Raw genomic sequence first — 25,863 nt, forward strand, 5'->3', positions numbered from 1 at the left:
TTTCGTTGTCATACTTGTTTGTTCACAACCCATAAATGTATGCTTATATGCATGAACGTTTCACCCTACATTGACTACTTTTACGCACAGACATCCAGCACTTGTTTATCAAAGGGATTAAGGGTAATTTGGTTAAATCAAATGGTGAGTTTTGTCTTACCTGCAGAGTAGAGGCCGCGGAGTCACTGGTCTCTGTCAGGCCAGTGCTCCTTGGTAGACTGGACACGATGTATCTGGAACCTGCCTTTGGCACAGGCTGTCTGACTACCAGCTTTCCTTTCCTTGTCTCCGCTAGAAACAGACTGTACCAGTAGGCATCGTTGGAGACCAGGGTGGAATCTGCGATGGTCGAATTCCTCTCGCTGATCACGCTGTTCCTACTGGGAGGGGCCGCTTTACTTGGCATTGGTTTCTGACACTTCAGCACACAAGTGACCAATATGGTGATCAATAACAAAAAGGACACTGAGCCCAGGCCGATCACCAAATATACGTTTAAGTCTGAAAATATGTCATATTCTAGCGGCACTTCCGTCATGTCAGAGTAGGCTTTAACGGCAGTCTCCACTGTTGAGAGCTTTATGGTAACTGTAGCAGAGAGAGCTGGGTCCCCGTTGTCCTTGGCGATGACAACCAGCCGCTGATGACGCGGATCTCTGTAACTGAACATTCTCATAGTACGTATCTCTCCGTTGTATTGGTCCAGACTGAATAAGGTGGCGTCAGTAACCTGTAGAAACTGGTATGTAATCCGAGAGTTCTGGACCGAGTCCGTGTCTATGGCTATCACCTTGGAGACCAGGGATCCTTTATCGGTGGATCTGGGGATCTTCTCCTCCACCACGGAGCCGTGCGCGCGCCACGGAGACACTATGACCGGGGTGTTGTCGTTCTGGTCCACAATAATGATGTGGACAGTCACGTTACTGCTGAGCGGGGGAACACCAGAGTCTCTGGCCTCAATGTGGAAAAGGAACTCCTTCTCTATCTCATAGTCAAACGTCTTTAGTGCGTAAAGATTACCGTTCTCCGGATTGATGGAGAACAGCATGGACATGGAGGTGTTCACTATCTCCTTCTCTATGATGAAATAAACTAGATACTGGTTTTCATGGAGGTCTGGATCAAACGCAGTGAGGGAACTTAGCAAGGCCCCAGGTGCGTTATTCTCCATAACGGGAATAGTGTAGAACGACTGGGGGAACTGTGGAACGTTGTCGTTAACGTCTAGTAGTTCTAAAGTCATAGTTTCGTTGTCAGATAGCGGAGGGGATCCCCTGTCTTTTACCGTAAAGGTGATTTCATATTCAGGGACCTTCTCACGATCCAGAGGTTGTGAAACTACCAACTCATAATAGTTATCAGAAGACTCTCTCAGCGCAAAAGGTAATTTATCAGCTATACGAATATCAACTATCCCATTGTCACCTGAATCTTTATCGCTGACACTAACCACTGCTATCACCGTGTCTACTGCAATAACCTCCTTGACTGGACTTTGAAATGATTTAATTGATATCTCAGGGTGATTGTCATTCATATCTGTGACTAAAATGGTTAATTTACACTGACCTGTTAAGGAATTGGGTCCCTTATCTGTTGCTATGACTTCCATGTCGTAGATCCTGAAATCTTCGTAATTGATCATTTCCTTTACCGTGATCTCCCCGTTGTTAGGGTTTAAATGGAACGTTTGTTGTGTTTTCTCTGATGTATACAGGCTATAAGAATATAATATTTCCGAATTGGTGCCCTCATCTAAGTCTGTTGCATTCAATTTAACAACAAGACTTCCAATTGGAGAGTTTTCCATTATATCGATTTTGTAGTTGTCTTTGTCAAACTTAGGGGCGTTGTCGTTCGTATCAAGCACAGGAACAGTAATGCTGGCTGTCCCGGAACGCGTGGGTACCCCGCCATCTACAGCGGTGAGTATTAGATTATGAACCGCCTGCTGCTCTCGATCTAAAGCCTTTTTCAGGATTAAATCAGCAAACTTTGACCCATCTCTTCCGGTCTGAATTTCTATATTGAAATGGTCACTGTCACTTAGATGGTAGGTTTTCACGGAATTAGCCCCAACATCAAGGTCAACTGCATTATTGACAGAGAACCTTTCACCGGCCTGCGTTGCTTCAGAAATATCTAAGTTTATGGTGTCCCTTCGAAAATTTGGTGCATTATCATTGATGTCCATTATCTCTAATTCGATATAAAATATCCGCTGTGGGTTTTCGACAATAGCCTCCATTTTTAGAAAACAAGATGTAGATGTCTTAGTAGTGCAAATGAATTCTCTGTCAATCCTCTCTGCGATATACAGCTGCCCCGTTTCTTTGTTCACGTCCAGATATTTCTTATTCGCTATGACATCTAATCGAATCCTCCTTTTACTCAGCGTTTTTACATCCAGACCCAAATCAGCAGCTAAATTAGCAACATCGGAACCTTCTTCCATTTCCTCGGGAATAGAATAGTGAGTGACGGCAGACGCAGTGTTTAGGACGGCACTAAAAAGAAGAAAGACCGAGCCGTACCTTCCCCAGTGTTGTGCGCTGATATGCGCCTCCATTGTTGTATTTGTAGACTCTGGTTACTACGCAGTCAGGTGAAATAAAACAACGTGAGCCAGCCGAAGACAATATGTAAAATAATACTTCAGAACTCCGTTTGCGTTTTAGAAGGAGCAGGGAATTAAAATGTCCTTTCTGAAGGTATTTTGCACCGGGAGCTGTCCACTGTGTTTTGTGGGCTACACCGCCTTCATTATGACGTACTGTTACGGCGACCATTGCATCACAAGCGAGTCTGTTTTGCTAGCTGGTCAACAGCGACGCTTTGTGCATGTAACAAGCTTGGAGACATTTCTCTTTGCATTTAGGCGGACTATACTTGAAAAATATAACTAAAACCAGACACAAGCATCCAAACGGTTGTAGCACCATTAGCTGCAAGGTTTTAATCGACGTAAATAATGAAAACGTATAGGGTAGCCCATGTGTTATTTACCCAGCTCTAACCAGCTCTAGTAGATTACGCGCTGTCCAGTCATTATTAGAACGGTGAAGTGGTTTCACCCAATATATTTATATGTTAAAATTTGTTGTAGACCTTATCTGTTGTTGATTGAGTGTCATGTTTTGACATTGAGTGTCTTCCATTGCATATTAAAGTACGCACTGATAGATTAACATTTACGCGCGAGGCGAACGCATAAAGACTCAAACACGGTCAGTAGGCTACAGTTTATAACAATATTTTGCAGATTTGAAATGACAAGTTTTATTCTTACCTGCAGTGTAGAGGCTGCTGAGTCACTGGTCTCTGTCAGGCCAGTGCTCCTTGGTAGACTGGACACGATGTATCTGGAGCCCGCCTTTGGCACAGGCTGTCTGACTACCAGCTTTCCTTTCCTCGTCTCCGCTAGAAACAGACTGTACCAGTAGGCATCATTGGAGACCAGGGTGGAATCCGCGATAGTCGAATTCCTCTCGCTGATCACGCTGTTCCTACTGGGAGGGGCCGCTTTACTTGGCATTGGTTTCTGACACTTCAGCACACAGGTGACCAATATGGTGATCAATAACAAAAAGGACACTGAGCCCAGGCCAATCACCAAATACAGGTTTAAATCTGAAAATATGTCATATTCTAGAGGCACTTCCGTCATGTCAGAGTAGGCTTTAACGGCAGTCTCCACTGTTGAGAGCTTTATGGTAACTGTAGCAGAGAGAGCAGGGTCCCCGTTGTCCTTGGCGATGACAACCAGCCGTTGATGACGCGGATCTCTGTAACTGAACATTCTCATAGTACGTATCTCTCCGTTGTATTGGTCCAGACTGAATAAGGTGGCGTCAGTAACCTGTAGAAACTGGTATGTAATCCGAGAGTTCTGGACCGAGTCCGTGTCTATGGCTATCACCTTGGAGACCAGGGATCCTTTATCGGTGGATCTGGGGATCTTCTCCTCCACCACGGAGCCGTGCGCGCGCCACGGAGATACTATGACCGGGGGATTGTCGTTCTGGTCCACAATAATGATGTGGACAGTCACGTTACTGTTGAGCGGGGGAACACCAGAGTCTCTGGCCTCAATGTGGAAAAGGAACTCCTTCTCTATCTCATAGTCAAACGTCTTTAGTGCGTAAAGATTACCGTTCTCCGGATTGATGGAGAACAGCATGGACATGGAGGTGTTCACTATCTCCTTCTCTATGATGAAATAAACTAGATACTGGTTTTCATGGAGGTCTGGATCAAACGCAGTGAGGGAACTTAGCAAGGCCCCAGGTGCGTTATTCTCCATAACGGGTATAGTGTAGAACGACTTAGGGAACTGTGGAACGTTGTCGTTTACGTCTAGTAGTTCTAAAGTCATAGTTTCGTTGTCAGATAGCGGAGGGGAACCCCTGTCTGTTACCGTAAAAGTGATTTCATATTCAGGGACCTTCTCACGATCCAGAGGTTGTGAAACTACCAACTCATAATAGTTATCAGAAGACTCTCTTAGTGCAAATGGCAATTGATCAGCAATGTGAATATCGACTTTTCCATTTTCTCCTGAATCTTTATCGCTGACACTAACCACTGCTATCACCGTGTCTAATGCTATAACCTCCTTGACTGGACTTTGAAAGGATTTGATCGATAATTCGGGATGATTATCATTCATATCTGTCACTAAGATAGTGAGTTTGCAATGTCCAGATAAAAAATGTGTTCCTTTGTCCGTTGCTATAACTTCCATATCATATATCCTAAAATCTTCATAGTTGATCATATCCTTTACTGTTATTTCACCAGTGTTAGGGTTTAAACTGAACGTTTCTTGCGTTTTCTCTGATGTATAAAGACTATATGAATATACTATTTCCGCATTTGAGCCCTCGTCCAAATCAGTTGCATTCAGTTTCACTACTACACGTCCAATTGGAGAATTCTCCATTATATCTATGTTGTAGCTGTCCTTATCAAATTTAGGGGCGTTGTCATTGGCATCCAGGACACGGACAATGATATTCGCTGTGCCTGTGCGTGAAGGGACTCCTCCATCTACAGCAGTGAGTATTAGATTATGAACCGACTGCTCCTCTCTGTCTAAAGCCTTTTTCAGAATCAAATCAGTAAATTTAGACCCGTCTCTTCCGGTCTGTATTTCTATATTGAAGTGCTCACTTTCACTCAGATAGTATGTTTTAATTGAATTCGTACCAATATCTGGGTCCACTGCATTGTTCAATGAGAACCTTTCGCCCGCAGGAGTAGACTCCGCTATATCCAAGTGCATTGTGTCTCTTCGAAAATGAGGCGCATTGTCGTTAATGTCCAGTATTTCCAATTCAATGTTGAACATTCTTACTGGATTTTCAATAGTTGCATCCAATTTGAGAAAGCATGTTGTTTTTGATATGCAAAGATATTCTCTGTCAATTTTTTCAACAATGTACAGCTCTCCTGTTTCTTTGTTCACATCCAAGTATTTCTTATTGGCAATGACGTCTAACCGCATTTTTCGTCTACTTAGTTCCATCACGTCTAGTCCCAGATCAGCAGCTAAATTGGCGACAACAGAGCCTTCCTTTAATTCCTCCGGAATAGAATAGTGAGTAACCGCATACACCGTGTACAGGGCGGAATGGAAAAGAAGAAAGACCGAGACGTACCTTCCCCAGTGCTCTGCGCTTCTGTGCGCCTCCATTGTTATATTTTGGTGTTCTGGTTAGTGAACAGTCAGGTCAAACACAACAAGAACAAGGAGAATAAAAATATTTACAAGAGAATAGCTCAACTCCTTTGTCGTTTATGTCGTGCCGAGTAGAAAAATTTCCTTTTTTGATGGTTTCAGCACCGGGAGCTGTCCATTGCGTTGGTACACTGCCTTAATAACTATGACGAATTGTCATGGCGATTATTGCATCACAAGCGAGTGTGTTTAGCTGGTGAACAGCGACGCTTTGTGCATATAACAAGCTTGCACATCTGTTCTCCCTTCTACTTTGTTGGACTATGTCTGGATATTATATATCCAGTAATTCTAGATAGATGTATGCAAATGTGTGAAGCATAATTACCTAAAAGACCAAGGTAGTCGATATGTGATCTCCGTTTTTTGCCAGACATTTCTATTGTAAAACTTGTTATAGACCAACATGATGTTGATTAGTTGTTTTTTTCAAGAGCCAACAAGTGTTTTCTCTTAAATATCAACACATGTATAGACATCCACGCACTACGTGATTAGGTGAAGAGTTATACATGGACAACAGACCACAGTAAAATCGTTTTCTGATCAGAAATTAAGAGTTTATTCTTACCTGCAGAGTAGAGGCTGCTGAGTCACTGGTCTCTGTCAATCCCGTGCTCCTTGGTAGACTGGACACAATGTATCTGGAGCCCGCCTTTGGCACAGGCTGTCTGACTACCAGCTTTCCTTTCCTCGTCTCCGCTAGAAACAGGCTGTACCAGTAGGCATCGTTGGAGACCAGGGTGGAATCTGCGATGGTCGAATTCCTCTCGCTGATCACGCTGTTCCTACTTGGAGGGACCGCTTTGCTGGGCATTGGTTTCTGACACTTCAGCACACAGGTGACCAATATGGTGATCAATAACAGGAAGGACACGGAGCCCAGGCCTATCACCAAATACAGGTTTATATCTGAAAATATGTCATATTCTAGAGGCACTTCAGTCATGTCAGAGTAGGCTTTAACGGCAGTCTCCACTGTTGAGAGCTTTATGGTAACTGTAGCAGAGAGAGCAGGTTCCCCGTTGTCTTTTGCGATGACAACCAGCCGTTGATGACGCGGATCTCTGTAACTGAACATTCTCATAGTACGTATCTCTCCGTTGTATTGGTCCAGACTGAATAAGGTGGCGTCAGTAACCTGTAGAAACTGGTATGTAATCCGAGAGTTCTGGACCGAGTCCGTGTCTATGGCTATCACCTTGGAGACCAGGGATCCTTTATCGGTGGATCTGGGGATCTTCTCCTCCACCACGGAGCCGTGCGCGCGCCACGGAGACACTATGACCGGGGTGTTGTCGTTCTGGTCCACAATAATGATGTGGACAGTCACGTTACTGCTGAGCGGAGGAACACCAGAGTCTCTGGCCTCAATGTGGAAAAGGAACTCCTTCTCTATCTCATAGTCAAACGTCTTTAGTGCGTAAAGATTACCGTTCTCCGGATTGATGGAGAACAGCATGGACATGGAGGTGTTCACTATCTCCTTCTCTATGATGAAATAAACTAGATATTGGTTTTCATGGAGGTCTGGATCAAACGCAGTGAGGGAACTTAGCAAGGCCCCAGGTGCATTATTCTCCATAACAGGTATAGTGTAGAACGACTGGGGGAACTGTGGAACGTTGTCGTTTACGTCTAGTAGTTCTAAAGTCATAGTTTCGTTGTCAGACAGCGTAGGGGAACCCCTGTCTGTTACCGTAAAAGTTATTTCATATTCTGGAACCTTCTCACGGTCAAGAGGTTGTGAAACTACCAACTCGTAATAGTTATCAGAAGATTCTCTTAGTGCAAAAGGTAATTTATCAGCTATACGAATATCAACTATCCCATTGTCACCTGAATCTTTATCGCTGACACTGACTACTGCTATCACCGTGTCTACTGCTATGTCCTCCTTGACTGGACTTTGAAATGATTTGATTGATATTTCGGGATGATTATCATTCATATCTGTGACTAAAACGGTTAATTTACACTGACCTGTCAATGAATTGGACCCCTTATCCGTTGCAATTACTTCCATATCATAGATCCTGAAATCCTCATAATTGACCATTTCCTTTACCGTGATCTCCCCGTTGTTAGGGTTTAAATGGAACGTTTGTTGTGTTTTCTCTGATGTATACAGGCTATAAGAATATAATATTTCCGAATTGGTGCCCTCATCTAAGTCTGTTGCATTCAATTTAACAACAAGGCTTCCAATAGGGGAGTTTTCCATTATATCGATTTTGTAGTTGTCTTTGTCAAACTTAGGGGCGTTGTCGTTCGTATCTAAAACGCGAACAACTATACTGGCTGTACCAGAGCGCGCAGGGACTCCACCGTCTTCAGCGGTGAGTATTAGATTATGAACCGCCTGCTGCTCTCGGTCTAACACCCTTTTCAGTATCAAATCAGCGAATTTTGACCCGTCTCTTCCTGTCTGAATTTCGATGGTAAAGTGCTCATTTTCGCTCAATAGGTATGTTTTCACTGAGTTCGAGCCAACGTCAGGATCCACTGCATTGTTAACAGAAAATCGTTCACCACCCTGTGTTGCTTCGGAAATATCCAAGTTAATGGTGTCCCTTCGGAAATGGGGGGCGTTATCATTGATGTCCATTATCTCTATTTCGATGTAAAAGATCCGCTGTGGATTTTCAATAATAGCTTCCATTTTAAGAAAACATGATGTCTTAGCAGGGCAAAGATATTCCCTGTCCATCTTCTCTACAATGTACAGCTCCCCCGTTTCTTTGTTCACATCCAGATATTTTTTATTCGAGATAATGTCTAACCGCATCTTACGTCTACTCAATGTTTTCACATCCAAACCTAAATCAGCTGCAAGATTAGCCACAACCGAGCTCTCCTCCATTTCTTCAGGAATAGAATAGTGAGTAACGGCATATGCCGTGTTCAGGGCGGCAGAGAAAATAAGGAAGACCGAGACGTACCTTCTCCAGTGCTGTGCGCTGATACGTGCCTCCATTGTTATCTTTGTGAGCTTTGTTGACAAAGCAGTCAGGTCAAACAAAATGTGATACAACTGAATAAGATCTTTAAAACAGCATAGCACAATTCCTTTGGTGTTTAAGGGCGATCAGGGCAGAATAATCTCATTTTTTGACGGATTCAGCACTGGGAGCTGTCCACCACGATTGTACACTGTCTTCTTTATGACGAAATGTCATGGCGACGATTGCGTCGCAACATAGTGTGTTTCGCTGGTAAACAGCGACACTTTGTGCATAAAACAAGGTTGTACATCTGACTAAAGCAACATACAAGGACGCAAAAGTGTGGAGCATTGTTGCCTGAAAGATTGTGATGGACCTTAAGAATAGAGCAAGATCAAGGTAGCCTTTATGTGGTTTATTTGATTTTGCCACATGTATTTATCTTTTAGAGGTTTTCGTAGACCTTTGGTATAGAGATTGAGTATTATTTTATAAGCACTGAAGTATCTTCCATTTAATAATAAAATACATGTAAAGACGTTTACGCACAAGGTGAATTCGTAAAGAGTCACGGACACGGACAAAAGATTACATTAAAACAGCTGTTTAAATATCTGAAATTAAGAGTTTAGTATTACCTGCAAAGTAGAGGCCGCTGAGTCACTGGTCTCTGTCAGGCCAGTGCTCCTTGGTAGACTGGACACGATGTATCTGGAACCTGCCTTTGGCACAGGCTGTCTGACTACCAGCTTTCCTTTCCTCGTCTCCGCTAGAAACAGACTGTACCAGTAGGCATCGTTGGAGACCAGGGTGGAATCCGCGATAGTCGAATTCCTCTCGCTGATCACGCTGTTCCTACTGGGAGGGGCCGCTTTACTTGGCATTGGTTTCTGACACTTCAGCACACAGGTGACCAATATGGTGATCAATAACAAAAAGGACACTGAGCCCAGGCCAATCACCAAATACAGGTTTAAATCTGAAAAGATGTCATATTCTAGAGGCACTTCAGTCATGTCAGAGTAGGCTTTAACGGCAGTCTCCACTGTGGAGAGCTTTATGGTAACTGTAGCAGAGAGAGCAGGATCCCCGTTGTCCTTGGCGATGACAACCAGCCGTTGATGACGCGGATCTCTGTAACTGAACATTCTCATAGTACGTATCTCTCCGTTGTATTGGTCCAGACTGAATAAGGTGGCGTCAGTAACCTGTAGAAACTGGTATGTAATCCGAGAGTTCTGGACCGAGTCCGTGTCTATGGCTATCACCTTGGAGACCAGGGATCCTTTATCGGTGGATCTGGGGATCTTCTCCTCCACCACGGAGCCGTGTGCGCGCCACGGAGACACTATGACCGGGGTGTTGTCGTTCTGGTCCACAATAATGATGTGGACAGTCACGTTACTGCTGAGCGGAGGAACACCAGAGTCTCTGGCCTCAATGTGGAAAAGGAACTCCTTCTCTATCTCATAGTCAAACGTCTTTAGTGCGTAAAGATTACCGTTCTCCGGATTGATGGAGAACAGCATGGACATGGAGGTGTTCACTATCTCCTTCTCTATGATGAAATAAACTAGATACTGGTTTTCATGGAGGTCTGGATCAAACGCAGTGAGGGAACTTAGCAAGGCCCCGGGTGCATTATTCTCTATAACGGGTATAGTGTAGAACGACTGAGGGAAGAGTGGCCCGTTATCATTGACATCCAATAGATGTAAAGTTATCGTTTCATTATCAGACAAGGGCGGCGTTCCTCCATCGGTCACAACGAGTGTGATGTCATATTCTGGCACTCGCTCACGGTCTAATGGCTCTGAGACTTTGAGCTCATAAAGGACGTCAGAGGACTTGTTCAAAACAAATGGCAGGTTTTGGTTTATAGATAGGCTGACTTTGCCATTGTCACCTGTGTCCCTATCGCTTATCCCTACGATGGCTATGACTGTCCCCACGGGAATATTCTCATTAACTGTGCTCTTATAGGATTTAACGGTGATATCGGGATAGTTGTCGTTCATATCTGTAACGCGCACTACAACTTTACACTGCCCCAATAGGGGATGCTGTCCTTTGTCCTTAGCCTCAACATGCATCTCGTAAAACTTCATGTCTTCATAATCAATAGTGCCCTTCACTGTTATCTCTCCTGTGTTTGGATTTAGTGCAAAGACGTCTTGTGTTTTCTCTGATGTGTAAAGTGTGAATGAATAGTTTATTTCTGCATTTGGGCCCTCATCTAAATCTGTGGCGTTAAGCTTCATTACTAGCGTTCCAATCGGTGAGTTCTCTGTCATATTAACGGAATAAACCGGGTGGTCGAATCGAGGGGCGTTGTCGTTGGTATCTAACACCCTAACAATGATATTAGCTGTACCCGAGCGCGCAGGGACCCCGCCATCTACAGCGGTCAATATTAGATGATGAACGGCGTGCTCCTCTCGATCTAAAGCCTTTGTCAAAACCATGTCAACGTATTTAGTACCATCACTCCCAGTCTGAATTTCGATTGTGAAATGTTCGCTTTCACTGAGTTTGTACATTTTTACAGTGTTTATACCACCATCTGGGTCCACGGCATTTGGCAAGGAGAATCTCTCACCCGGGGTAGCCGATTCTGAAACATCAAGCTCTACCCTGTCTCTACGAAAATGAGGAGCATTATCATTGATATCTTTGATTTCTAACTCGATATTGAAAATGCGCAAGGGACTTTCAATGATAACGTCTAGTTTAACAAAACATGTTGTTGCGGTTTTCGATGGGCAGAGGTATTCTCTGTCCATCTTTTCAACAATGTAGAGCTCCCCTGTCTTTTTGTTGACATCCAGATATTTATTGCTTTCTTGGAACATTTCAAGTTTTACCTCGCGATGAGCCAGAACTCCAACCTCCAGACCCAAATCTGCGGCTAAATTGGCCACGACGGACCCCCTCTCCATCTCCTCGGGTATGGAGTACCGAGTCACGGACAAAGTGCTGCTCCATAACGCACAAAAAACAAAGACAGCCGAGAAACACCTTTTTTCCCGATGCATTCTGAACGTTGAATTCCAGCCAGACATAGACTCCTTATACACTCGGATGCTATTAATGAGTGTACAAAAATCCCGTGTAGCAGCCAGTTGTTCAGAGAATTATCGTTGTTATAAAATAAAGAGGCATGTTTGTTGAAGCTGAAACAGGTCTGTTCTGCAGCAGGGCTGGACGAGAGTGTCCTGGCTCCCTCTGAACAGAGCTGAGACATTTACTGGTGAACAGTGACACCGCGTGGTTAACGCAGGAGGAGAGTCAGGCTGGGAGAGAGGCCACACTGGTTGATGTGATTCTGCTAAGTATGCTATTGATATTCACATTACTAAGTATGAAGGGCATGTACACACATGGGCTAGCAGTGAATCAAATGTAGCGCCAAGTCCACCTATTAGAATTCTCTGACCTCTACTCAATGATTATAACATCACCCGCGAAAAATAGGAATAAAATACAGTTTTGCTGTCTACAAACCTAACTTGACACAACAATAGACCGTTGGCAGGGATTTCAGCACCTCGCCAGTGGACAGCGCCTGAATATCACTTTAACCTAGCGTGTTTATTAATTTCAATCTAAACCTTTAGAAGGCCAAGGATAGCAGGCCTGAATGGTTGAAAAACAGTAAAATTACTAACAGTTTATTTTAACATACAATTAATGAATAGTCTTGACTGTAATGTTGTGTATGCATCTGTCTCTTACATTCCGAACTGCCTCTGTATACTATGAAAATCCCGCCTAATTCCTGGTGTAAATCCCATACTGTTTTTGAATAGGCTTCTAGTTTACATAATCAAATTCATGAAGACGTGTTCATCTAAGATATTTGTCAAATTAAATTAGTATTCGTGGATTAATTTACTTCTACCCTTTGATGAAGGTTTTCGATTCCAAAAAAAATTGGTAATAGAAAACCTTCATAAAAAGGCATAGGGTAAAGGTACATTAATCCGCGAATAAGAATATCATTGCAGTTTCTCTGGACCCCTGCAAGGTTGGTGTTCGTCCCCCCGCCCCCGTCCCCCCCGTCCCCCGTCCCCCACCTTCATAAGTAAAATCGAATGTGACAGCCAGACAGCCACTCACAAAGTAGAGACCATAACGATCGCTGTCCATGGTGCTAAAACCATGTCTATACGGCTGCATGCCCACCGAATCGATGATAGGCTTTCTTTGGTGCCAGGTTGTGTATATCTTTGCTTCTGCTAATGTATACATTTTTATTGGTAGGTCTATTTGGTCGTAATTGTCTCATGTTAAGCCTAACATTTCACCAAGCTATACAAGGTGTTGCAATGCTGCCATTTAGACTGCTGGCTAGTGGCAATCATGTCATTACTTGTTCAGTAAATAAAGTTGGAAATTCAAACATTGCAGATTGTACGCGCTCTCTCCCAGCTTGGATACAAAGTTGTGCGTAAAACCAGACTATTAAGGACAAATAACACAGTCAGTCCACCCTCCAAACACTAATTTAGTAGGGATTTTTTCATTATGCAATGTACTATTTATATATTATTTAACCGTATTTAGTTGCTATTTATAAACTAGTAATTAACATTACTTAAAAAACAGCCTAACATTGAGGGAAAAAGTAGTCGGCTTGAGACTAAATTCAAACTCAGAGGGTTTTGTCTGGCTAATAGCCTTCACAAATGAGATGCAATATTCAAGGGACATTTCATTAAATCAAATGAAATCAAATACAGACATTTTCCCGTGACACAAAGGGCACCATATGGGGAGGATTTCTGTATGTTCAAAGTTACATATATTGAAAACGTGATCGCTGACAAGCAAAACATTTTTAGGGATTACGTCAACAATGGACTAATGAGAACAAATACAAACGAATCGTTTTGGGGTGGAATTTTGCATTAAGGAGAATGAGAGGCTCAATTTAAGATGTTGAAAAACTGCTGTATTTCATTCACCGTTCCGTTCTGCCCCGTTTCCCTGATGTTGTTATGATATTCAAGCTGTTTTTACCATCCCTGTAACTGTCACTTCTGCGGGGAAATCGTTTTCTAAAACTAAAACTCATAAAGAACTACCTAAGGAAGCATTAGGCTCTTGGTAAGAAGTGCGCTTTTGAACACCTGAGTAAGCTCGACTCATTGCACTGGAGCCGTCGTCGACTTGACCACGGCATATGTTCACCCATATCCCCTTATACTTTTATTTTAAATTTTTATTTTCTACTTGCACCAGGAAGTAGGCGGGACTTTGGTGTATTCTGTGTTCTTTTTTTCATCACAGGTCACATGCTGAGGAACCAGAGCCCACGCACGACCTCTACAGATGACCAGGAAGCCACTGATGAACCAGAGCCAACGTATGACCTCTACAGATGACCAGGAAGCCACTTAATCTCCAAACTGATATCTCTTCTCTCAAACCAATGCCAACACGATTGTGCTAATATCAACTAAACTAGCGGTCATTTCTAAAACACAACTAAGCCTCATGTGCTTTCTTGTCTGCTTCTTCCATGCATGCTTTCTGAGTGTTAGTGCCCTTTTTTAATGTGATCTATTCCATCATGTTGAACGTGTAGCACTGTGAAATAGTTTTGTTAAGTGAGTACTTTACTTGATTAGAAATTTGTTTTGAAATGCAAAGCTTTTCCACCGCTCTCCCTCTGTTTGTGACTTAATGGTGCCCCCTGGTGGAGATCCAGCAGGCAGACTACATGTACTACAGATCTACAGTCTTTACAGATAGTAACCTTGGTAAGTAGATCTATACTAGGCCATGCCTGGTCACATCGGTCATGCACTGTGATAGGGCTGGTGTTTCATTCAGTTCTCTAAGGGTCTCCGTTATCTCTGTACCATCTCATTATTATACATATCTAGGCCATGGTGTTCTGGCCACGCTTTTTAAGAGTGTTTATAAATTTACACTGACATTCTATAAGTATTTTGCTTACCTAACTAATGTGTCCCTCCCTGTGTTTCATTGATCTAGCGAAAGGGAGAAGCCGACTTGGAGGAAAATGTATGGGATTAGAGAGGGAGGTAAGAGATGAGTATAGGGATAAGCCTGCAGAATAAGCCCCATGGGTCACAGAGCTGCATGGGGTACACACATGGTCATCTGAGGTTAGGATATAGAGCCTTTACTAGGCTTCAATAAGGTCAAAGGTCGGAGGCAGTGGGAGAAGGCTTATATGGGAGCACTGGCGTCTACACTGGATACTGAAGGGAAAGGGCATAACAGCCTCTATAGCAGGTATCAACTAGATTCAGCTGAAGTCCGAACATAATGACAAATCATCCGATGGCAAATTGACCGCAAGAATCCCAAACAGATATAGTATTCGACGAACACATACTCATTTCAAACCTTGCTTTCATTTGCATACGATCACGTGTCTCTTATGCGTGGAGAGTATTTGGGAACAGATATCTCAAATTAAAATCACTTGGAGCTGATCTCCTGTTTTTTTTTTGTTACAGTCTTTTATGTCCAATAATAACAAATAAAAATAAGAAATACATAAATATTTTTTTTTGCTCAGAAAACTTGGAGGTGCAATTAAAACCACCAATTAGGGAACCCTGCACTATAGTAATTATGGTGATGATATTAACGTTTTTGGTCAGGGATCCTATGGAACACAACACTGCTGCAGATTAAGTGTACCAAACTCTATACAATGTTATAACAGGCTATGGTTAATATTCATAGACACAACTTCATATTTTATGACATGTGAAAAATTGTATGCCTCCATTTTTAAGCCGATTCAATAGCTCTACGTACTATATCACCTTTATTTAAGTGATGTTTAGCTGAACTAACGAACTCTAGCCCTGCTGTACCGTCCCCATGGCTCTCCTCCTCCTCCTCCTCCTCCCCAGGAAGAGAGAAGGTTACACTCCAGTTCGAGAAGCGTCTTGCCTCCATGGAGACCGTTTCCTTATTAACAAAATTATTTTCAATCTGAGGCATGCGCCGACCTAATTACCCCCGTGAATCCGGCCGATAGACTACTCATCTGTTGACATTCGGAACTCATTCCCCGGGATATTAAAAGGAAAAGGGCATGGAGAGAGTGGGCAGAAGGTTCGGCATATCGCATCCAGGTGTGTGGCATTTGGAACGGAAGCTGCTAGCCCGCGGCTTGTGTCCAAGTCCCACCGTCTTTAATTAAATTATATTTCGAGGAGAGATTCTGTTTGTTCAGTTAATGAACCTCGACTATTCTCTACGGGCGAATGGAAATGCGAGCACCCTAATTAGCATATGTTAGCATTTTACTATTTTACTCCTTGCCACGGAAAACAGCTTACCGTGGCAGAAAGCCTGCCCCGGAGTTAGTGTGCCGTGGAACTTTTTTACCCTAAAACAATTTCCCAACTTTAAAGTGGATGGGTGACTCAAGCTGATTAAACATTGAATACGTGTCTCACTCAATTTAATCCATCCTTAGAATTAAACCTTTACTGCCTCTAGGCCTGTTTGGGGAAAGCTGGTGATGACAAGAGAATGCGTAATAGGCTCCATAATATAAGAAAGAAAACCATATATGAGAAAAAATACTTTATTCCCAGAAATGTATATACAGTATATGTGTTGGGTAGTTGACTGTTTAAGTCTTTGTGGATCACCTGCATCACAATTGCAGTTTGCATCTACAAGTAGGCTATATTCATATATATTCACACAAGATCTGCTTGACAGACCCCCACATTTTAAAACATTTCAGGTGAATGAATGCAACCTGGTTATTTGTATTTATTTTCCTTTTCTTAAACATTCAAAAATAGAATTCATATTTATAACAATGTGCAAAGCGCTGTCCAATCTTAGGCTATTTGTATGTTTCTCGTCAAACTGTTGATCCACGCTGATTGTCAAAATAATAATGCTAATGATCATAATACTAATAATTAATAATGATGATTTATCATACTGGGCTACAGGTAGCCTAACAGTTAAGAGCATTGGGCCAGTAACCAAAATGTCGCTGGTTCAAATCTCCAAGCCGACTAGGTGAAAAATCTGTCGATGTTCCATTGAGCAAGGCACTTAACCCTAATTGCTCCTTTAAATCGCTTTGGATAAGAGCGTCCGGTAAATGACTCAAATCCATTGAAAAACAGACTGTGGGAAACATGTGGCAGTAATGTGTCAAAAATAGCAATGGCCAACAGTGGCAGATGTAAAAATGAGATCACTCTTCTTAGATTCATCTCCTCAACATTAGCCCATCTCCCTCGTTCCTTTATTATAGAGGTCGAAAGTTAATTCATTCATTCCGGCATTTGTACACTTATTTAATTTATTCCTTTCATCCTTAGTCTGTTTACTATGTTAGCAGACATAGGGCTCATTCATACCATAGAGGCTACTCACTCACTCATTCCCTCTCAGGAGCCCATTATTAATCATTATACAGGTCATTGTTGATGACAGCTGCTGCTGCGTCTGTCTGGGGCTCGTAGTTGTGGATGAAGCGTCTCTTCTTGCCAAAGGTAGAGAAGGAGTTGTGGACGTCCAGCTCGCTGCGGTGGTGGGTAGCTGCTGGCCTCAGGGTGCACAGAGCCGACGGCGTGCCCGGGATGTACACGTTATGCTGGTAGTCTGGAGGTGGGTGGGGGTGAGGGTGAGGGTGGGGGTGGGGGTGTGGCGGGAGTGGAGGCTGCTGGGGTTGGGGCTGTTGCTGGGGTGGAGGGGTGCACCGGGGGGTCCAAGAGCGAGGAGGAGGCCCAGTGGCAGGAGGAGACATCTTGTAGTCTGTGGAAGTAGAGCGATTATGTCAATGAACATACTGCGTGACTGAAATCAAGGAGAGACGGATATCACAAAACACACACGCGTACGTCGTAGAAGTGGTACACCTATGTGCTCATTAGCCACCTGTTCATTGGCTGTTTTCTATTATCCAGGGAGAGGCATTAGATGTGTGTGTGTGTGTGTGTGTGTGTGTGTGTGTGTGTGTGTGTGTGTGTGTGTGTGTGTGTGTGTGTGTGTGTGTGTGTGTGTGTGTGTGTGTGTGCGTGCGTGCGTGCGTGCATGCCTGTGTGTTTCAGGCCCAGGCCTTCACCTACCCCTCATGTGGGTGCCCCAGGTCCAGTACTGGCCAGTCATGGGTGTCATGTAGTTCTCTGGGTCTGCATGCATGGCCTTCCTCATCAGAGTGCCATCCATGTTGATAGAGTTACAGCTGCAGAGGATAAAGATTCATACCATAAATGATCACATAATGCTTTATGGCATGAACACACACCGGCCAAAAATGAATAACGTACATATCAAAAGACCGGTATGCTGAGGTAAGTGTAATGTCAAAAGCAATGGTTACCTTTTCAAAGAGGAGTTCTGGTTCTTTGTGAGGGTCCAGTCTGTGTTTGGTTGCTTGAGCTATAGATAAAGGAGAGAAAATACTATCTTAAAACATGTCCTGTCTTACAAACCACCAAACAACCGTTCTGAAATCACCCAGCAGTAATATAGCCTACTGGTTCAACGACTTTGCCGAAGAGTAGGGATACATATCCAATTGTATACATTTTTCATTTCCATATTCTAGGCTTCATTATATCCGGATATCTTTTTCCATGGAGCTTGACTGCCACCCTGTGGCCTTATTTCAGAACGCAGTGAGGAAGTGCGCCGTGCCATAAGCAATGACTTGCCTGTCAATTATTTCGCTTTCATCCACCGCAGCACAGCAGGGGAGGGGACCGACACCGCGGAGTGATATTTATTCCGGGTATAAATCTCATAGTAGCCTATGGATTCCACGCTCTATTAATTGACTAAGAGCTGTTAACAAGAAGAATGCGACGTAAGCTATTATTGGAATCGGTATTCAAAATACATTCATCGGGAGTAATACACAAAACTCAATTAGAACCCCACCGGGATGAAACGAAAACACGATTTTAATCTTCAAAGAACACCGTGCCACTCAGGAAATTAAGAAAATGACACAAGTAATTGTTTTGTGGGTTTTATGCATCATTTTTTAATGTTCCTATTACTCTGATGCTCTGAGAACATGCTTTGAATTACTGTCTTGCTGAGAAGCGGGAAAAGTTGTGCAGTCCTTGCAGCTTTACACACTGTAGGTCATCTCTGTTTCACAGACCACTCCACTTTTTCACCTTCTCAATTTCTGTATTTTTTTTTTGTATCACCCTGCTGAAATTACACTACACGCAGGCCTACATACAACATTGTTATGGCTGACAACTAGGCTATATAACCATCCCACTGTTTCATTGGTAAGTCTTTGAGGTTTTCTGCTTTCATCCGCGACATGACTCTCGGGGAACACAGGGGTGATATAAGGGTACCAATTAACGTCATCAAGGACACCAAGCCCCTGGAGGGACATAGCTGCTAGCAGAACAATCATCATGACCTAGAATCAAGTTCTTTATATGGCCAGAGGTGTTCTTGCTATGAACGGGACTGACATTTTTAGTCTTCGTCTACACGGAGATGGAGATGTTCCAGGGAAAAAGTGTGTCCCTTTATCCGTCACACTGTCTGCCTACATTGTACCAGATTATAGAGATGACAAAAGGCAATACGCACACATCACATTCACGGTCTGCCGGTCCCATCTAGTGACTCCGGCAACAGCGGTGTCGACATCGCCTCCCCCTCTCTCTCCCTCCCCCATCCTTCACAGTTGCTCAGAACACGGGTTTTACCAGCCTGGTCTCATAGACTAGACGTAACATTGTAAAGGTAAATCTGGGACAGTCAAATTAGTATGATATGTTACGTTTGGTATGGTTACATGCTAGCAAATTCCAATAGACTTCCAGTCATTTTGCTAGCGCTATTTAGCATTGGCTTGGAAAACTACCTTGAGCTTCCTTCATACTGAACACATTGACATGCAAATGTTATCCACAAGTTCATCTGACTCTGGGGAAGTAGATAAAGGGCCTGGTCAGGGTAGATGGTGCAGGTGTATAACGAAACATTTAGCAATCCTAAGGTTGCGTGTTCGGATCTCATCACGTGCTAATTAGCAACTACTTAGCATAACCCTAACCCTTTAACCTAATTACTAACCTTAACCCTAAACCCTAAACCCTAGCCAAGCTAACGTTAGCCACCTAGCTAACGATTCCCACAACAAATTGTGATTCGTAACATATCATACGTTTTTCTGAATTTGTAACATTTTGTACGAATTTAAATTCGTAACATATCATACAAAATATAATTCGTAACATATCATACAAAATGTAATTTCTAACATATCATACAAAATGTAATTTCTAACATATCGTACAAAATGTAATTTCTAACATATCATACAAGATGGATGGTGGACATCACAAATTAATACACACCGTACGAAACTGTAGATATTATACTAGTTGGAGTGTCCCTGATTTACATTTACTATGTTATGTCTGCCCCTGAGTCCGGGTTACAGGATCCACAGCTCTCTCCTCTCTCATTCCGCGAGGACAACGCCAGGGCACTCTACAGGCGCGCCACGTCCCAGCCTGGTACTTGGACCCCTTCACCCGTCCCCCAAAATGATCTCTTTGCATTTTTCATCAATAATGGACGCGACCCCTTTCGTATGCACGGCATTGTGGGTCGTATAATGTCTCGGCCGTGTCTGTGCCCTTGAGGCATAGTTAGTGGGGTTATTGGCCCAAAACCGTTAGAATGAAAATGAGTAGAGGTGCAGACTTCTTCAGAACGGTCGTTGATAGAATACTACAGCCCAGACAAGCGAGGTTCTATTTCAAACTTGCTCCCGTCATTACGTGTCTGTCAGCCGTTCACCTTGTAGCCCGGTAAAAATTCGCAGACGCTACAAGAAATCAATTCAAACTGGTGTTTTCTTTATAGGAAAGTATAGACTGAATGTCTGTCTCTCTCTCGTATCACATAGCAGCAGACAGAACAGACAATGACATTGTACCCACAATACTCAATCATACAAACGTTATGGGATTTCTCAAAACCCCCTATTTTTCCAAACATGTTTACAAATAAACAAACAATGGGCAAATGAGGATTATAGATGAGAAACAAGACGTGGATCGGGGATCGAAATACAAGCATCGATGAAAACATGACTGAGGTTTATTCCTCTCCGTTGCTCTGTGAAACGGAGATCTCTGGCAGACTGTTCAGTTCTGTGTGCGAGAGGAGAGAAATGCGCTCCACAACACATGCTCAGCGTAAAATATACTGTGGCGTGTTCCGCTTTCTGTCATAGCCTTTGTGAATAGAATATCCACTCTCTAATTATTTCACTTCCTTTTCATTTACTCACATGCCATTACTGTATAATCAAGGTTGTGGTTTGTCAAATATAAACACCAACAGAAATGTAAACTAAATACGTGTTGGTTGCATTAGGATAAAGTTTACCAAGTCAGATTTATTTTTACGTTGATATGAATATCGTTCAAGTCCAGGCAAACATATTACACTTTCGCTTGTATGATTTGACCTTCATTAGGTGGAATGTCGTGTACTTGATGATTATCAAAATCAATTATTTGAAAGCCAACACATTTACTCTCACGTTACCTCATTTGGAGTGGTGGCTCCGGAATGGTTATTCACCGATGAGCTCCGGTGGTGCGCGCTCCAAGCCAAGTTATCAGCCCCCTTTGCCTCGTTGTTCCTCGGGGTGCTAATGGGGCTGCATGGCTTCAGGAACATAAAGTCACTCTTAGCTGACTCGGGGGTCAGACATACTTTATAACAGTAGGCTTGGGACAGAGTACCGTTGCCATTTACCTCCATGCAGTTGGTGGGCACCTTCGCCCCGGTGGAGATCTGCAGGTTTAGGTTAGATTTCTTGAACACCTCCGGGGGCGGCTCTGGTTGGAAGCCCCCGCAACAGCAGCAGGCGAAGGGGGGGAGGTTATACCCACTGATGGTCTCTCTGTCCTTGTAACACTTGACCGCAGCCAGGACGATAATAGCCACCAGGAAGATTAGCGAGATGGTGCTCAGTGACACGATCAAGTAGAGGGCGAGGTTGGAGGGGGGCTGGGGGCTCAGAGTGAGGTCGCCGAAATCAGACAGGGACTCCGGCACATTGTCAACCACGGAGAGGAGGATAGAGACGGTGGCGGAGAGAGGCGGCTGCCCGTTGTCCTTGACCAGAATGACGACTCTCTGCCTCGTAGCGTCCTTATCCACGAACCGGCGAATCGTCCTTATTTCTCCCGTGTAGAGGGCGACACTGACCAGCCCCGGGTCCGTAGCCTGGAGCACCTGGTAGGAGAGGCGCGAGTTCTGTCCTGCGTCCGCATCTAGCGCAGTGATCTTGGCGACTAAGTGCCCCGCATCCACTGACCTCGGCACTACCTCTGTCGCCACGGTCCCGTTCTTGGGCAATGGGGACACGATAACCGGAGCATTATCATTCTGGTCCAAAACGAACACATTTACCGTGACATTGCTGCTGAGCGGAGGGAAACCGGCGTCCTGCGCCTGCACCCGTATCTGAAAGTTCCTTAGCTGTTCGTAGTCAAAGGATCGCAGCGCATAAATGTTTCCGTTGTCCGAGTTGATGGAGACGTAAGTGGACACGGGCATGCCTTGGATCTGACCCTCTAGAATCGAGTAGGACAGATAGGCGTTCTGATTAGAATCAGGGTCGAAAGCAGTGACTGAGCAAATGAATGCGCCCGGGGCATTATTCTCGGTCACATAAACTGTGTATGATGGCTGTGCGAAGCGCGGGGGGTTATCATTAATATCAGACACTTGGACGAGGATGGTTTTCCTCGTGGAGAGAGACGGGGAGCCCAGGTCCCGGGCCGTGAGGGTGATGTTGTACTCGGAGACGGCTTCTCTGTCGAGAAACTCGCTAGTCACCAGAGTGTAGTAGTTCTTAAAGGAGGAGTGGAGCTGGAAGGGGACGTTGCTGGAGATCTGGCAGTCCACATTCCCGTTCTCTCCCGAGTCCCGGTCCATGACACTTATAACGGCTATCACCGTGCCCGGTGGCGCGTCTTCCTGGACAGGTGTGGACACGGAGGTGAGGATGACTTCCGGCGCGTTGTCATTCACATCTAAGACATCCACCAGTACCTTACTGTGCACGGCCACTGCGGAGGGACCCCTGTCTTTAGCCTGCACGTACAGCTCATAAACACTCGCTTTCTCATAGTCCACAATCCCCTTCACTCGGATCTCACCCGTATACTGGTCCACGCTGAACAGCTCGCGCACTTTGAGCGGTGCGTGCCCACTGAACGCGTATGAGACCTCTCCATTCGCACCCTCGTCCAAATCAGTGGCATTTAGTTTCAGCACTAAAGTCCCTCTCGGTGCGTTTTCTACCAGGCTCGCCCGGTAAACAGACCGGTCGAAAACTGGCACGTTGTCGTTGGCATCCAGCACCGTGATGGTGATGAGAGCCGTGCCCGAACGCTCTGGCGACCCCCCGTCCACGGCTGTGAGCACCATCTCGTGCGTCTTCTGCTGCTCCCTGTCCAGCGGGGTCCCCAGCACGAGCTCGGCAAACTTGCTCCCGTCATTACGTGTCTGGATGTTTAGTACAAAGTGCTCGTTGGAGCTCAGCTGGTAGGATCGGAGCGAGTTGGTGCCCACGTCCTGGTCCTGCGCGCTCTCCAACGGGAACCGGGACCCGGGCGCCGCTGACTCTGTAATCTCCAGATTGAACTCGCTCCACGGGAAACTGGGAGAGTTGTCGTTCACATCCAAAATCTCCACCTCCACTCTGTACAGTTCTAACGGATTCTCGATCACCACTTGCAAGTGTAAGAAGCAGGTCGGGCTCCGTTCACACAGCTCCTCGCGGTCGATCTTCTCGTTAACAAATAAAATACCGTTTTCCAGATTCACCTCTAAGTACTGTTTCTTGGCACCGGAGACTATCCGGAAGCGACGGGCGGACAGTTTGGCCACGTCCAAACCGAGGTCCTCAGCGATGTTACCGACAAAAGCCCCGTGGTCCAACTCCTCGGGGATGGAGTACCGAATCTGTGCCAGAACCAGGTCCACCACACACGCGCACACCAGCAGGCACACCACCAGCCCGGTTAACGGTGTCCACCGCGTGCTCGTGAGCCTGTGCTCCATCTCAATGCTTCCCAAGAAAATCATCAACCGTGAAAACAGCACAGAATGAGTTTACCCGTAACTGACATTATGCGCTTTGTAAAATGATTCGTGGATTCGTTTCCAGTTGTTGTAGAAAACAAACAAGCAAACACTTCAGAGCGTGTTGCTCCTTTACGCACTTACAATGTAACCTACTTTCATCAAAGTAGTACTCTTTAGAATAATAAAAACAAGAATGTAAACTTGGAGGGGAGGAGAGGAGTTGAGCGTCTCTATGTGTTGTGCTCCCCGCGCGCAATACCGGCAGTGTGTGAGCGCGGGAGGTTCGCGCTCTGAATTTCCAGTTTATTAGACAATCGGGCTGGTGGGGAGGAGGGTGTGTGTGTGTGTGTGTAAGGAGAGGGAGGGGTTCCGTAGTTGCGAGCAGCACTGTATTGGAGAACGAAGACACGAGAGCAGGGACTCTAATTACAGTAGCACGGTTAACCCTTTCTCTGGTGCAGCTCCTCGGAGCGATTAGAGACGCGAAAGTAGCGTAGCTTTCAGTCGAGACATCAGGGGCTGATCTGGATTAATAGCTAATTGCTTTTCATCGAGGGTGTCGTTTTCTAGTTACTGCGCTGCGCAGCTGACGGAGGTTTCAGAGATCTCGCACTGCAAAGTGTCCTTCAGGCCTTTAAAGACAACACTTTACATAGACACAGAGTTGGAAATAAAAGACACTAAAAAAGGCTCTTCTTGTTTCATATAGCTACTGGCCAGTATATGAAACTGTGCCTCCAATAGCTTCCTAGAAAATGAAAACCCAAATGACCACATTGATGATTAAATCAGCATAGAGAATTTGGGGTTTACAAAAAAATTATCCTTAATGGGTTATTCAATTTTAAAAGTTGTTTGTGAGCATCTATTTTCCCATCTAAAAAATAATGACAATCGTTCAAAGAGGAACTGATACTCTGGTACAAACACGCATTACAACTCCTCTCTCCGTGTAAGCAGACCTGAACATGTATCAACACAATCATCATAAAAGCAACTTCATAAAACCACAATCACGCCCTTTAATCACATTAAGGTATTACTGTTCGGATTATATCAAAATTACATTTTACATTATAATTTGCAGGGATAATTGCGGTCCTTTTTTAATTTTACCTTTATTTAACCAGGCAAGTCAGTTAAGAACAAATTATTATTTTCAATGACGGCCTAGGAACAGTGGGTTAACTGAACTGCCTGTTCAGGGGCAGAACGACAGATTTGTACCTTGTCAGCTCGGGGGTTTCCGGTTACTAGTCCAACGCTGTAACCACTAGGCTACCCTAGATAACATAAAAGCATGACAAAAGACAGAGGTTATTTGTACAGACAAGGCTAAATGTTAGCCCAAGTCATATGAACAGATGTCAACAGGATGGAATAACTTGACTAGATGATGGAGCTGGCAGGTCTGGCTATGATAAAACCAAGAGGACGGCCCGGGTCTGTTAAGAGTGCGGTACATGTTTGCGCACATCTAATCGTTTCCCCTTTAATCCTGGCCAGTCAGTCAGATATCAACCACGTGCGCGCACACACGCAGACACACTAGGTTTATAGAATCCCTCCGCGCGCTAGGCCTCCTCTCTCGACAGACTCGAGTCGCATTCCAATTAAACGCCGTGGCTCAAGCTCAAATTTCTCCACTTGAGCTGACAACACAGCCACTGACACCAAATTATCTTCCCGAAACCCCAGGCAGATCACCATGATACAAATCTGTCTTCGACGTCCAAATTCGGAGGTAATGCTTAATTTAACGATACAATTTAAGTAACCAAACACTTCGAAATTTGACGTTTGGAACATCTTCGAAATGTGATATTTGAGAAACATGAAGGTCTAATTCTGGCATGAAACTGTGAGAGCTTGTTGGACACCCTTCCTTAGCGACGACCCCCTTCTTCCCTCCTCCTTCCCCCTCACCCACAGAAACCCTTCACCCGCCCTTCTTCTAGAAAAAAAAGTTAAATCCGCAGGTTTAAATAACCAGAAAACACAATCTGCTCACAGACTTAACCTCCAGCAGATGGTTAAGCTTCTCCAGAAATGATT

At 44.3% G+C, this 25,863-nt stretch overlaps 2 protein-coding genes across 5 annotated transcripts in view; both read right to left on the minus strand.

The window, feature by feature from the left end:
* LOC110487718 (protocadherin alpha-C2) overlaps positions 1–11,996 on the minus strand; it is a 37,373-nt gene extending 25,377 nt beyond the window's left edge. The window contains exon 1 of one of the 4 annotated variants that reach the window (XM_036942837.2): positions 9,327–11,996. In XM_036942837.2, coding sequence (XP_036798732.1) covers positions 9,327–11,750 — 2,424 coding nt within the window. In that variant the 5' untranslated portion in view covers positions 11,751–11,996. Of the gene's footprint in view, positions 1–160; positions 2,765–3,292; positions 5,634–6,314; positions 8,915–9,326 lie in introns of those variants that run through there. The other 3 variants (XM_036942839.2, XM_090198281.1, XM_036942838.2) reach the window with 3 other exon arrangements.
* A 4,258-nt stretch (positions 11,997–16,254) lies between these two features.
* si:ch73-233f7.1 (protocadherin) lies at positions 16,255–24,120 on the minus strand. Its single transcript, XM_021561013.3, has 4 exons — positions 21,253–24,120; positions 18,035–18,093; positions 17,781–17,896; positions 16,255–17,466 (listed from the first exon to the last, which is right to left on the minus strand). The coding sequence occupies exons 1-4, from the start codon at positions 23,806–23,808 to the stop codon at positions 17,114–17,116; spliced, it is 3,084 nt and encodes a 1,027-aa protein (XP_021416688.2). The 5' UTR covers positions 23,809–24,120; the 3' UTR covers positions 16,255–17,113.
* Positions 24,121–25,863: the final 1,743 nt, after the last annotated feature.

The sequence above is a fragment of the Oncorhynchus mykiss genome, chromosome 14, assembly GCF_057628025.1.
Source record: "Oncorhynchus mykiss isolate SJ-2025 chromosome 14, ASM5762802v1, whole genome shotgun sequence".
Taxonomy (NCBI): Eukaryota; Metazoa; Chordata; class Actinopteri; order Salmoniformes; family Salmonidae; genus Oncorhynchus; species Oncorhynchus mykiss.

What these genes read in the sequence shown, in the direction of transcription:
- si:ch73-233f7.1 (XM_021561013.3), bottom strand. Translation starts at nt 23,808, where the DNA reads ATGATTTTCTTGGGAAGCATTGAGATGGAGCACAGGCTCACGAGCACG. An exon ending in GAGCCACCACTCCAAATGAG is followed by an intron (nt 18,094 to 21,252) that starts GTAACGTGAGAG and finishes CTTTATCTATAG; the next exon opens with CTCAAGCAACCAAACACAGA. An exon ending in CTGGGGCACCCACATGAGGG is followed by an intron (nt 17,467 to 17,780) that starts GTAGGTGAAGGC and finishes CTACTTCCACAG; the next exon opens with ACTACAAGATGTCTCCTCCT.